The sequence below is a fragment of the Anoplopoma fimbria genome, chromosome 6 (assembly GCF_027596085.1).
Source record: "Anoplopoma fimbria isolate UVic2021 breed Golden Eagle Sablefish chromosome 6, Afim_UVic_2022, whole genome shotgun sequence".
Taxonomy (NCBI): Eukaryota; Metazoa; Chordata; class Actinopteri; order Perciformes; family Anoplopomatidae; genus Anoplopoma; species Anoplopoma fimbria.
The window spans coordinates 1478527-1491359 of NC_072454.1; the positions used below are offsets into that span (position 1 = coordinate 1478527).

At 42.5% G+C, this 12833-nt stretch overlaps 1 protein-coding gene across 1 annotated transcript in view; it reads left to right on the top strand.

Moving 5' to 3' along the window:
- Window positions 1–853: 853 nt before the first annotated feature.
- Window positions 854–12833, top strand: part of slc8a1b (solute carrier family 8 member 1b) — a 123631-nt gene continuing 111651 nt past the window's right edge. The window contains 3 exon segments of the mRNA XM_054599996.1: window positions 854–1468; window positions 3977–4141; window positions 6411–7201. Of these exon segments, the coding sequence (XP_054455971.1) occupies window positions 869–1468; window positions 3977–4141; window positions 6411–7201 (1556 nt within the window). The 5' untranslated portion in view covers window positions 854–868.

Genomic DNA, 12833 nt, shown 5'->3' on the forward strand with positions numbered 1-12833 from the left:
TACTGCTGCAGGAATGTGGCAGGGAGATTCAGAAGCTGCTCCGTGGAAATCTATAGCTCTGAGCCGAAGTTTATCTTGGGCGTGGTTATTTGAACTTGCTGCCCCTCAAACAGCTGAGCAAACATCTTACCTGAAACATGTGTTTTTTTATTTTTTCGTGGTGTTGTGTTTTTGAGGTTCTGAATGCCTCAAAGTGAGCAGCCTCACTGCTCAGAAGCCTGCAGAGGTGATGCAGAATTGACCTTTCACTGCTTGTTTACTGGAAGTTAAACAAATATAGAAGCCAAAAGCGTTCCACACTCAGCCTCTAAACAACGCTGGATTTTCTTTCGCCTGTTACACCCACTCTACAGTTTCCTTCAGAAGTTAAATCCAGTAGTTTTTACTGTCCTCATGAGGTATTTAAAGGATATCGTGAAGTCGTTTCTGCTGTTAAACCCAAATATGTGAAGCATACTCAGGTTAAAAAAGTGTCATCTGAACCATTTTATCCAAACATGTCAACAGGTCTAATGTGACTTCTCCTCTGTTCTCTCCAAAGGTTCGACCTTCTCATTAATCGTCACTTCCCGGCACCGGTTCGGACGTCGACATGGGTCGCTGGGATCACTCCTCCCTCCGGTCCGCTGCCCTGAGGCTAGCAGTCGTCACGGTGATCCTCCTCCTCGAGCTCCATCCCTCGTTGGCCGGCTCTCCCCCTGAGCAGAGCTTGGGTGGCTCCGTTTCAGCGGTGTCCACTAATAAAACTGAATGCAGCAAGCCCGAGGCGTGCGCAAAGGGGGTGGTGCTGCCCATTTGGGAGCCCCAAAATCCGTCGTTTGGCGACAAAGTGGCCCGGGCGACGGTTTACTTCGTGGCTCTGGTCTACATGTTCCTGGGCGTGTCGATCATCGCGGACCGTTTCATGGCGTCGATAGAGGTCATCACGTCGCAGGAGAAGGAGATCACCATCAAGAAACCCAACGGAGAAACCACCACCACCACCGTCCGGATCTGGAACGAGACCGTCTCCAATCTCACGCTCATGGCTCTGGGCTCCTCGGCTCCCGAGATCCTGCTGTCAGTCATAGAGGTCATAGGTCACGGGTTCGAAGCCGGCACATTGGGCCCCTCCACCATCGTGGGCTCGGCGGCCTTCAACATGTTCGTCATCATCGGGCTCTGCGTGTACGTCGTGCCGGACGGCGAGACGAGGAAGGTCAAGCATCTCCGCGTCTTCTTCGTCACGGCCACCTGGAGTATCTTCGCCTACATCTGGCTCTACCTGATCCTGTCCGTGATCTCGCCCGGCGTCGTGCAGCTGTGGGAGGGGCTGCTCACCTTCTTCTTCTTCCCCATCTGTGTGCTGTTCGCCTGGGTGGCCGACCGCCGCCTGCTGTTCTACAAGTACGTGTACAAGCGCTACCGCACCGGAAAGCAGCGCGGGATGATCATCGAGACCGAGGGGGACCGCCCACTTCCCTCCAAGGTGAGCTCAGAGGGATGAACACTACTACTACTACTACTACTACTACTACTACTACTACTACTACTACTACTTAGTATTGGTATTACTGCTACATTGCAGCTTCCCAAAGCTGCTGGAATATTTATAGGATTAAATATGCACATAATCATAAAAGCTTCACACAACAATGATTTGCATCTTTATAGCCTACGGTTTCATTTACAACTTGAATTTTTGTGATTTTTTCTAACTGTAATAATAACATTGTATTCACCAAGCCAGTTGCTTAGATCTGGGAATGCAGTAAAATCACTAAAAAGAAGTCAGTAGATTACCTAAACTACCAGATTTAAACTTCCGTCACAATTAACAGAACGTCTCTGATCCAACTTGGACCAGCACTTTATAACAGTTTTGTAACAACCACTACCAAAATACCACAACATGATGTCAAACACCAGTTTGCTGATTGAAAGTCCTTTTTTTGGAACCATCCACCTCCCCACCTTTCCACCAATAGTCTTCTTTTTTATACTATAAACAACGTCACTTGCTCTGAATGTTGCTCAGTCACATGGATAAATTTAATTCTTGTGTTTACCACGAATGACGCTCCTAATTGACTTTCCGATAGCAATTATTTTGTCCTGACCAACACGAAAAAAACACACAATTCAAGTCCCTGTACACAAATCAATAGATCACATTTCGTGACCATTTCACAAACTGCCACGATACTTGGCTTGTTTTTCTTCCTTGATAATCTGTCTGCTTATTTGCTCTGTCAGATTTTGTTATGTTTCCAGTTAGTACATTGTTTTCATAACCAGTAGAAATGATGAACCAAAGTTGTATTAAACCCGAATTATCCTTAAATATTATTATAACACCCGAAATCGTATCATCTATTTGGGGTTCAAACCTAAAAAAACTACCACCTCTACCATTACTACAATCATTATATCATGTACATATTACGTCAATACACCATCTTGTACCAGTACTTCTGGTACTAATACCATTGTAATACTTCATTTGACATCATCGTAAAATTAATTTAACATGTTTAAACTTTTAGAATAATTGAATTTAAAAGCAGGTATTTCTCTTCTATGGTTAATAATTTGCCAATAAGGACAATTCTAGTCTTCTTATCCCGACCGGAAATCACTCCATGATGATTATGACATTAGAAATGAAAAGAAAAGGTAAATCTTAGTGATGAATATTTAAACAAGCTAGAGTTCCTCCATTAGTGTGTAATAAATGACAGTGATGCTGGGAGCTCTCTTTTCTAAATACCCATCAGTCAGAGAACAGCTGATCAGTAGATATTAATTAAACCAAATATGCAACAAAGGAGCAGATAAGGGGCTCTATGTGGGCGGAAGTTAGTTCATTAGCAGCATGTATCTGAAACAATTATCTGTTTTACTGACTGGTCTTCTGCCAAGGTAAACTCTATCAGTGAAGCATATCACTGCAAACACATAAGTACTGTCTGTTATTCATTTCCTGTTTTGATTTCTATCTGCTGCTTTGTGCGATGTCCTATGCATCTAATTACATTTTCAGTATTGTGGCTTACGGTACATTTATTTAGAGTCTCTTTTCCCAAAAGTGACTTGTGATACTGTTTCACTCATTTCATTATTAAGAACCATTGCTCCATTAGAACATGAAGAGCACTTCCATCTCAACTTCTGGCTAAAAGAAATCAGTGAATCAAACCCAAAAGTGTCCCTGAGGGGAAGGCCTAATAATTTAGAAGTTCTAAATTGCCATCGCGCTTAAAGAGCATCAATAAAACTGTACTCAAAGGGGAAACAAAAGGGCAGTAAATGAATATTAGAACAAGCGCTTTACTCTGAGAGAAACAAATGGCTGACATATCGTTAACACGTCTAATAAAAGCTCATTCTGATATCTGCTTGTAGTCACACATACATTTCTTTGCAGGCTGGTCTCATCCAGCATTGGCAGCAATACCTACAAAAAATAATGTGCCTTAATTTTGATATCCCACAATTATTTTCTTGGTACAAAGAGCGATCTTTCATCCAGGAGACTGCTGTTAATTCCCCGTGTGAAAGGAGAAAGTTGATGTTTTTGTCACTACACTTCTGTATTTATTTATTTTAACCCAATTGACAATCTTTTCCTAAACCTAACTAAGTTGTTTCCTGTGAAGACAGAAGTTCATTTTGAAAAGACCGTATTCCTGTTAGGAGCATAAATAGTCTTTGGTGTTGGCTTTCATAGGAAAACACACAAACAATGAGGAGTAACTTTTCGTAGGACATCATATGATTCGTATGCGTATTCTTTGTTATGATATGACACATAAACACAAACTATACGTGGCTTTCCTTTGGTTGCATGATTGTTATAGGCCATTCCTGGTACAAACCCAGTTCTCAATAAACCTCCATGATGGCTCCAGAGATGGTTTTCTCTGGAGATTAGACATACGGCTACAAAGCCTCAAATCAATGGCACTGATAGCAACTCTTTCTTTTCCGTTACCAGGTGGACATTGAGATGGATGGGAAGATGCTGAACTCTCACGGTGTGGACTTCCTGGATGGTCCGCTGGGTTTGGACATCGATGAGAAGGATCTGGATGAGGAGGAGACCCGCAGAGACATGGCCAAGATCCTGAAGGAGCTCAAGCAGAAACACCCTGACAAGGAGGTGAGTGGACGTCACGTAGAGAGCAGAAACACTGCTGCTCCTGTCGGGCTTGTTTCTCTCCTCAGAGATGTTTTCTTCTGTAGGAAATGAACCGACCAAATAAGTAGCAACAGATGACGCACTTTTCTGTTCGCTTCCATTACTGCAGTGATTATGGTGATGAATGCAGCTGAGGTCTCGTCTCAACCTCTCGAATTAATCTGATAATGATGCGTTTGAAATAGGAAAATTGCAAAGGAAACAGAGCAGGCATTAAATCAACATTTAGATAAAAAGATGAACATAGAAACTCCAGTCGGTTCATGTTCAATTCCCTAAGTATGATAAACGTATAGATAATGTGTCTTTGATTTACAGACTGTAAATGGAGACACACGTTGAAATAATGCCTGCCTTTAATAAAGACGTGAATAAAAACTGCCTCAAATAAATAAATAAATGAATGAATACTGCCTTAAACAAATAAATAAATACTGCATTAACAAAGGAATAATAATAAACAAATAAAAATAAATAAATACAGCCTTAAATAAATAAATACATATTGCCTTGAATAAATAAATGCATTAATCAATAATGTCTTGAATAACAAAGGCTGGTAATATCACAAAGATAACCATAAAATGGACTACAATCTAGCGTGCCTGGCCTAAGAAATCTTCTTTCCTCACATTTTGTTTCCTACCACTGTGTCTGTTTGCACAACTGTTATTTGAAAAATCAACAGGAGGGGCTCTGTTGATTTTTTGTGTTGGTTCTGTGTGTTGGTTTAACACTAAAACGCATAATGGAAGCTGCAAGCATCAAGACAAGCTGCTGAAGTGGTAATCCGTCTTACATGCGTGAGAGCCTTCTAAAAAAGCTTTTTACGCTGCCGCCCTCGTCTCTCTTTGGACTAACAATGAGGCTGATTAATCTGTTGTCAGAAACAAGCATTTGCCACACAGTCATAGTTTCACATTTGGTGTTTTGGCGTTGCCGGTACTCGTCTTATTTTGTAGGTCAGGCAGCTACAATTGGTTGATGACTTGACCTGCATCTGTAGATTGATACCAGCTGATCCCAAGGCTCTACAGTTGGTCTTCTTTTCCCCCTACATCTTCATTTTGTTTGGGATCTAGGTATTGATACTGGTGCCCCCATTTTGCTGGCTGACAAAATAGTGAAGGAGAGCAGAGAGCGCAAACTAATTTAGGATAATTAAAATCACCATCAATTCAACCCATAAAGGCTCTAATTAGAGCTGCTGTATCTCCAACTGGGAAAACAATGAATTCACCTGATCTCCTCCAATAATTCCCTGATACAAGAGGACTACTAGAAGGGGGAGTAAAAGCATGGAGAGGAGGAATAGTTACCAAACCATGGGCTCGACCCAGGAAGTCAGTGATATCAAAGCAGGATGGATGGTTGCTGTCATGGGATCGTTTACAGCTGTGTAAGGCCTCATAAAGACCATTTTACAGTTTGCAAACAGTGATGACGTACGTAAGTGTGCCAAAGCAGTTTTTGCAACGGAAGTAAGGCAATAGCTTGTCAAGCTATGGAAGAACCACCAAAGATGGAGAATACAACCTAAACAACTAAATGGATTCTACAGATCTGTGTGCTGTTAGTGAGTGGGTGGAATACATTAGCTAAAGTTTGGATATGAACATGTATTTGGTGAAGAAACCTCCTCAAACATCTACATTAGTTACTGCTAGCAACAATGGAGGCATTTGTCACCAGCTAACACGGTCACTCGTTACGCTGAAACACCTCTGAAACGGTCATGATCCTGTCTTTCTTTGTTTCTTTGCTGTTAAAAACAAAACTGCTGCATGAGACAACCAGACAGTTTTAATTCAAAGTTTAAAGCTTGTCAACTCGTCTGGATGGTTGGGACAAATCGACACCTCCTTTGACAACACGCACAAAAATATGCCAAAGTATCTCCTCGTCAGTAGAACTTAACCACAGACACTGTGGATGGACATTCTCTGTTGACATATTATAACAGTATGACTATTTGTAAGATCGCTGCTCTTTGAGTGTTTCTGATGTTGGATATGCCCTCATGACACAGCATTACTTATTTATCCAGACAAGCTCTCTAAGTTCTCTAATACAAGTGGTCATAGATGACTTTCTTTCCCACAATAGAAAATACTACACCAGAAGTCTGAGTCTTGGATTTCTGAGGCTTCATTTTTTTTTTTTGAAACAACTGCCATGTTTAATAGCTTCTCACACTGTTTATTGTTCTTTTTTCCTTTTGTGTGACCAGGTGGAACAACTCATTGAGCTTGCCAACTACCAAGTCCTGAGCCAGCAGCAGAAGAGCCGCGCTTTCTACCGCTGCCAGGCCACCCGGCTGATGACAGGCGCCGGCAACATCCTGAAGAAGCATGCCGCCGATCAGGCGCGTAAGGCCGTCAGCATGCACGAGGTCCGCTCTGATGTCGGCGACAACGACCCCGTCTCCAAGATCTTCTTCGATCCCTGCTCTTACCAGTGCCTCGAGAACTGCGGCACGGTGGCGGTGAACGTGGTGCGACGCGGTGGAGACTTGGGCAAGACGATTTCCGTGGACTACCGGACTGAAGATGGCACGGCCAACGCCGGCTCGGACTACGAGTTCACAGAGGGCATGGTGGTCTTCAAGGCCGGTGAGACAGTGAAGGAGATCCGCGTGGGGATCATCGACGACGACATCTTTGAAGAGGACGAGAACTTCCTGATTCACCTTTCCAATGTGAGAGTGTTGACGTCCGAAGGGGAGGAGCCCGAGGACGGCGAGTCGGCCAATCACGTGGACTCGATGGCGTGTCTCGGCTTACCCGCCACGGCGACCGTCACCATCTTCGACGACGACCACGCCGGTATCTTTACGTTTGAGGAGCCCGTATTCCACGTGAGCGAGAGCGTCGGCACCATGGAGGTGAAGGTGCTGAGAACGTCGGGGGCTCGCGGCGTGGTCATGCTGCCGTACAAGACGGTGGAGGGGACGGCTCGGGGCAGCGGCGAGGACTTCGAGGACTCTCAAGGTGTCCTGGAGTTCCAGAACGACGAGATCTTGTAAGTAACTTACCTTTTTACGTTTGAATCATAACTGTTAATTTGATTCAAGCAGATATTTATCTACGTGTGTCAATGTGATGCTGCAAATGTTGTTTTGCTGATGATGTGAGAACGTGAGGGTGTGAGTGTGATGTGGTGGCCACGATGAGCGGCGAGGCGGACTGCTCATCGGGGACAAAAGCAACAATCCCCCACCTTTTTCTTTTTTTACCTTGTCTCTACTTTCCACTCATTCGTTCTCTACTTTTATCCTCATCTGTCTGTTTAATTCTTCTTGCTTTGGATTCTGTTGTGCTGCTGTTTTAGTCTTCTGTGGGTCGTATTGAGTTCTCCGCTCTGTATTGTTGGGCAGTCGGTGAAGCTTGTGATTTGCAGGAGCCAAAATGTTGGGTTCATTGTTGGACGGCTGATGGTTTGAAGGTCACGTCATGGAATTAATTGAATAAGAAGGGTTGAAGTGTTTCTCAAGCAAGGCTCTTGAGGGGAAACTTGGATGGCTGGATGCTGCAAGCAGTACATGAATTGAATAAGCAGCAGGAAATGAGGTCACTGCTAAGAAGGAGCATCTATCTAGTCAACTTAATTTAGATACACAAAGGCTTTTAAAATGAAACGCCAGCTGCCCTTTCCGATGGCTTTATACTGTGTGAGAACATCCCAGAGCAACCACTCACGCAGCCAGCAAGAGGCTTTTTATTTTTGTCATCTTGTTTTGTGTGAAAAGAACTTGAAGCTCCATTTAAGGATCCCTGCCGTGAAATGCCGCAGCCACAGTTCAAAGCTCTTCTTAGCCAGACACAGAGACCTTATTATCTGACGGTGACTCGCGCTGAGGTCCATGATTGCTGTCTGACCACATCTCAGGAGGCCTTTAACCACAGCGCTGATTTAGTGGCAATACTCTTCATCCTGACCTACTCACAGTTGGGGGAATTGGATCAAGCTATTGGGCCAAATGTTTGCACAATGCTGACATCCTTGGCTGGAAACCCAAAGTAATTCCAAAGTCCCCGGCTCTGTTGTTCTTTAAATATTTCCTGGTGAAGACGTCTACTGTGAATACATATCTGTGTGTTTGGACAGCAGCTGGTAGTATGATACACTGACTCCAATGTTGACTCATTAGCTGACTCACACGTTGACATCTCTGTAGAAGCTTCTTAGCAGTAGACATCAAGCTACAGCTGTACAATTTTGAAAAAATATGTAATTGTGATTATTTTGACTGATGTTGCAACTTGCGATATGTTTTGTGACAAAGTAAATGATCATTTTTACATGGTGATTCTTTATTTAACAAAGACGTTGTAGGCCAGGACATATCTGCAGCAACAATATTTCACTTAAAATTATATTTTCGCCTTATACAAATATTGCACTTCCTGCGATTTGAAAATTGCAGTTGATTTCGATAAAATTTCAATTAATTGTGCAGCCCTACATCAAGCACAAAGTATCATCATGTTCCACACAGGCTCTGTTTTAATTGCAATTCAATCAGGAGAGACAAGTAAGATGAAGAAAAGATAGTTATTTATTATATACACATGATCTGTCATGATCCTGAGAGTCTGAAATGATGAAGCTAATGATGAAGCTGATGAATCTGCAGAGACTGGGCAGGGATGGGGAGGTTAAGGTGTGTCGCTGAGCTATTTGAAAGAGGAGACCAGCTGATCTCATGAATGACAGCCATTAAACAATGAAAGCAAGGGAATTATGAAACAAACCACAGGCCTAAACATGCAAAAGACTGAACTAACGCTTGAGCTTCATTTCTAAATGGTTCCATCAGTGCAGAATATTCTCTTCTTATTGTTTCATGTTGCCAATATCAATATGTTTCTGTTGTCCATAGTCATCTATATACCACTACTGATACATTGTCTTTGATAAGGATGACCGTTTCATATGGATTTTGTTGTCTTTGTGATTGCTGCTGATTTTAGTCATGTGTTTTTATTGACCAACATCAAACAGACTTCTGTGATGAAGCTGTTTTCAACCTGCTGTGTTGACACATGCACACAGGTATACAAACACACTGAACACTCAGTACACTCTCCATACGGCGACAAGGTCAAATTGCTGTTTTTCACAAAACACTCAACAGAGTGCAACATGATTTCTGTTAGATAGCTGGAAAAAGTGGGCTAATGGTCTCTCTCTCACTCTCTCTCTCTCTCACTCATACAGCAGGGTGGGCGTGGCCACCATGTCAACACAAATGACTGTTTGCAGTAGCGACTTCTCGCCGTGGCCTCGTCCTGTTTGGGCCTGTAGCTTTAGAGAGAATACAATGAACTCCACAGCTTCCAGCAGCCGGGGCGTTTTAATGTCTGGGCCAGTTGCTAGTTTATGAGAGTTGTCAGCAGGTTTTGACCATTTGCATCATTCATTATCACAGAATATTGCCTAAATGAAAAGCTTTTGGAGGGATGATTTTCTCTGTCTTCTTGGGAAGCGTGGGGGTGAAAGCTTCTGGTGCTTTTGGCCTGTGGCTGATTGAGATACTGGATGTGATATGGGACAATATTATAAATGAACTAGACCTGCCAGTGGGTTCAGATATGCAGTGTGCAGGAGATGTAGAGATCTCTGTGTTTAGCTGGCAGCCATCAGTTGTTAGTTGCAGTAGTTTGCCTTTGAAACCAAAGGTTTTACTAACAGTGCTTGTTTGGGAAAGTTCAGATTGTTTGTGAGGACGGAGGGTTGTAATGACATGAAAACAAAATGTGCTGTCATGATGAATGAAATGGGTAGATGCTGTCTTAGTAACAGTAAAACTCTCTCTCTGTTCCTTCTGTTTTTGGTCGGATTTGAAGCAGATGTCTGCAGGGCTGGCTCGTTCTGCTTGCGGCCAACTGCATAGTTTCCATAGCTTGTAGCTCTTACAGCCAGTACTAAGTGGGTTTTAATAACACTTTGTCCAAATCAAATGATGGACTGTCCTTCCGGCTATCATGGTAACTCACTGTGTGTGTGTGTGTGTGTGTGTGTATTCCTGTGAGTATGTGTGTGTGTGTGTTTCCTAGGGGAAAGACCAAGAGGTGGAGTAGAACGACTGTAAACCATAGCACTCGTCTCTGAAGTGGAAAATCTAGGAAGATGCCATTTTGTAAACAGAAAATCACAAGTTTGACTCCCATACAGTGTCCTCCAACAGTCGCCAGGGAATAATGTTGGGTTGGTACATCTCTGCAAACCACGGATAATGTAAAAGTCTTTTTTTGCATCATCATAATAATTATAATTTAGTCCACTCTGGATGGGTGTGAGCGGTGATGGATGGGTCAAACAAACACAGGACTTTCACCAAGTTAATCATGTTTCATATTAAACGAAAAGTAAATGTTGATGCTTTTTACATAATGTAACAAAATAAAAGTCCACTAAGGGCGGTGGTTTATTTAATTGAGTTACTTTTGTTACTTTGTTCCGCTAAGTTGTTTCCGATACGTTGTTACATTACGTTGTTACGCGTTGATACGTTGTTCCATGGGTTGTTCCGTTACGTTTTTACGATACGTTGTTACGATACGTTGTTACGATACGTTGTTACGATACGTTGTTACAATACTTTGATATGTTATGTTGCCTAAACCTTACCAAAACCTAATTGTCTTACAACGTTAACCGCGTGGTATTGTGCGTTACTGCAACTGTGATATACCGCTGATATGAAAGATAGTTTTGATTCAGAAAAGTCAACGTTAAACGTATCCGCGGTTTTCAGAAATGTACAATGCCACTATACAACAATAGTTCCAAATGGTTGCCATTATATTGATAGTGCAGTAACCTAATGAGTGATTTTGAAGGACCATAATGGTACTTTATTCAAATATTGTAACATTGCTACTGACCGTATCTACAACTAAAGCTAGTTGGAGGGATAACAAGCAACTTTCATTGTCAAAATGATTAGTTTCTAAGCTTTAGGTGCATGCAGTAGGTAGGAAGCAGGAGCATGCTGGACTGTGCTTCGTCTTTTCACACCTTTTAATGTGAAGCAAGTTGAAAATAGCTGCTGCTGACATTGAGGCCTTGAACGTGGTTGTGCTGTTGACAGAAACCATCTCACTAAACAAACGTACAACATTTAGGACTCGGTAAAGTATATTCACTAAATATAGACTTTCTTTTTATTCATATGCATCCTACATAGAAATATACAGTACATGTCATCAATGTGCTGCTGGGTTTTGAGTTTGTCCCAACAGGGAACAGCAGAGGACGTTTTAGCTGCAGGAAAAAAAAAAGGAATTACAAAAAGAGCTGATCTACATAAGATCGCCTCCAGGCTGATTCTACCCTGATTCTGTTCCTCTGATGGAGAGACGAAGAAGGAGGGATTGTAGGGACAGTACCATTATAAAGATAAATGAGTGTGAATGGAGGCAGGGAGGGGGGGGGGAGGGAGGGAGGGAGGGAAGTTTGAAAACCTCTTAAAGTTTAGGACTTTTTCACACTAACGTCGCTGCTTTTCTTTTCCATTTGACCTCCTCCTGCTCTATGGCCTTACATTTCTCTTTCTCTCTGTTCGAAAGAGGCCCAACGCAATTTGTCTTCAGAATGGTGTGTGAGGGGTTGTCTGGTGTGTTCTCTGACAGATGGAAAGGTGTGTGTGTGTGTGTGTGTGTGTGTGAGAGAGAGTGTAAGTGAGAGAGAGTGAGATAGGGCGAGCACACAGACGACCCCACAGCACTCAGCAGTGTCAAATTATCTCTAATATCTGTCTTCAATGCAGTCACCGAAGATTCCAGCTCAGTCCGGCATGTATCTGTCAGTGTGTGTGTGTGTGTGTGTGTGTGTGTGTGTGTGTGTGTGTGTGTGTGTGTGTGTGTGTGTGTGTGTGTGTGTGTGTGTGTGTGTGTGTACTCTGCTGTCCACCTTGTGCTTTAACGCACCAGTACAGATGTCAGATTTTGACAGTCCTGTGTCCGATCACTCCTGTCTCTGTGATGGACGCTACGACTCCTCTGCCACCCGTAGTTCTGCTGGTGTTGATGCTCTTAGCTGCATCTACTGCTGCAGCCCCGTCCCTCTTAAAACAAAAGTGCATTGTAAATGAGGTTACCAAGGAAACGTGATTTGTTGCTTTAGACGAATCACGAATGCTTTAGAATGGCTCCTTTGAGATGGAGGTGGTGGATGAGTCAAAAACACGGAGCTTCCAGCAGGAAACTGCTCTTCAATTCTCGCATGAAACAAGTAATTCTGGTTTCAGTTCAGTTGACATTTTAAACCAAACCATGATTTATTTTTTTACCAAACCATAATATTTTGTTCCCTTAATCTAACAAAGTGGTTTTGTAGCATTTTTTTGTTTTGTTTTGTTTGTTAAACGTTTTTTAAACAGTTCAAAACTGCAACCACGCAATCTGGGAGAAACTTGTTTCCCTCAAAAGATATGGAAACGTAATGTTATAGGTGACAGGTTTGATAATAATTATTATTACTATTGGTGCTGCCTCAACTACTACAGTCTTCTGATTCCAGGCTCAATATTATACATTATTAGACATTGTTTGGAGTATTTTTCATTTTAATTTATTTTATTTTATTTTATTTGCAGACACATTAGACTTAAATCCAGATAATGAAGAAAAATAAATGTAACTGGAGA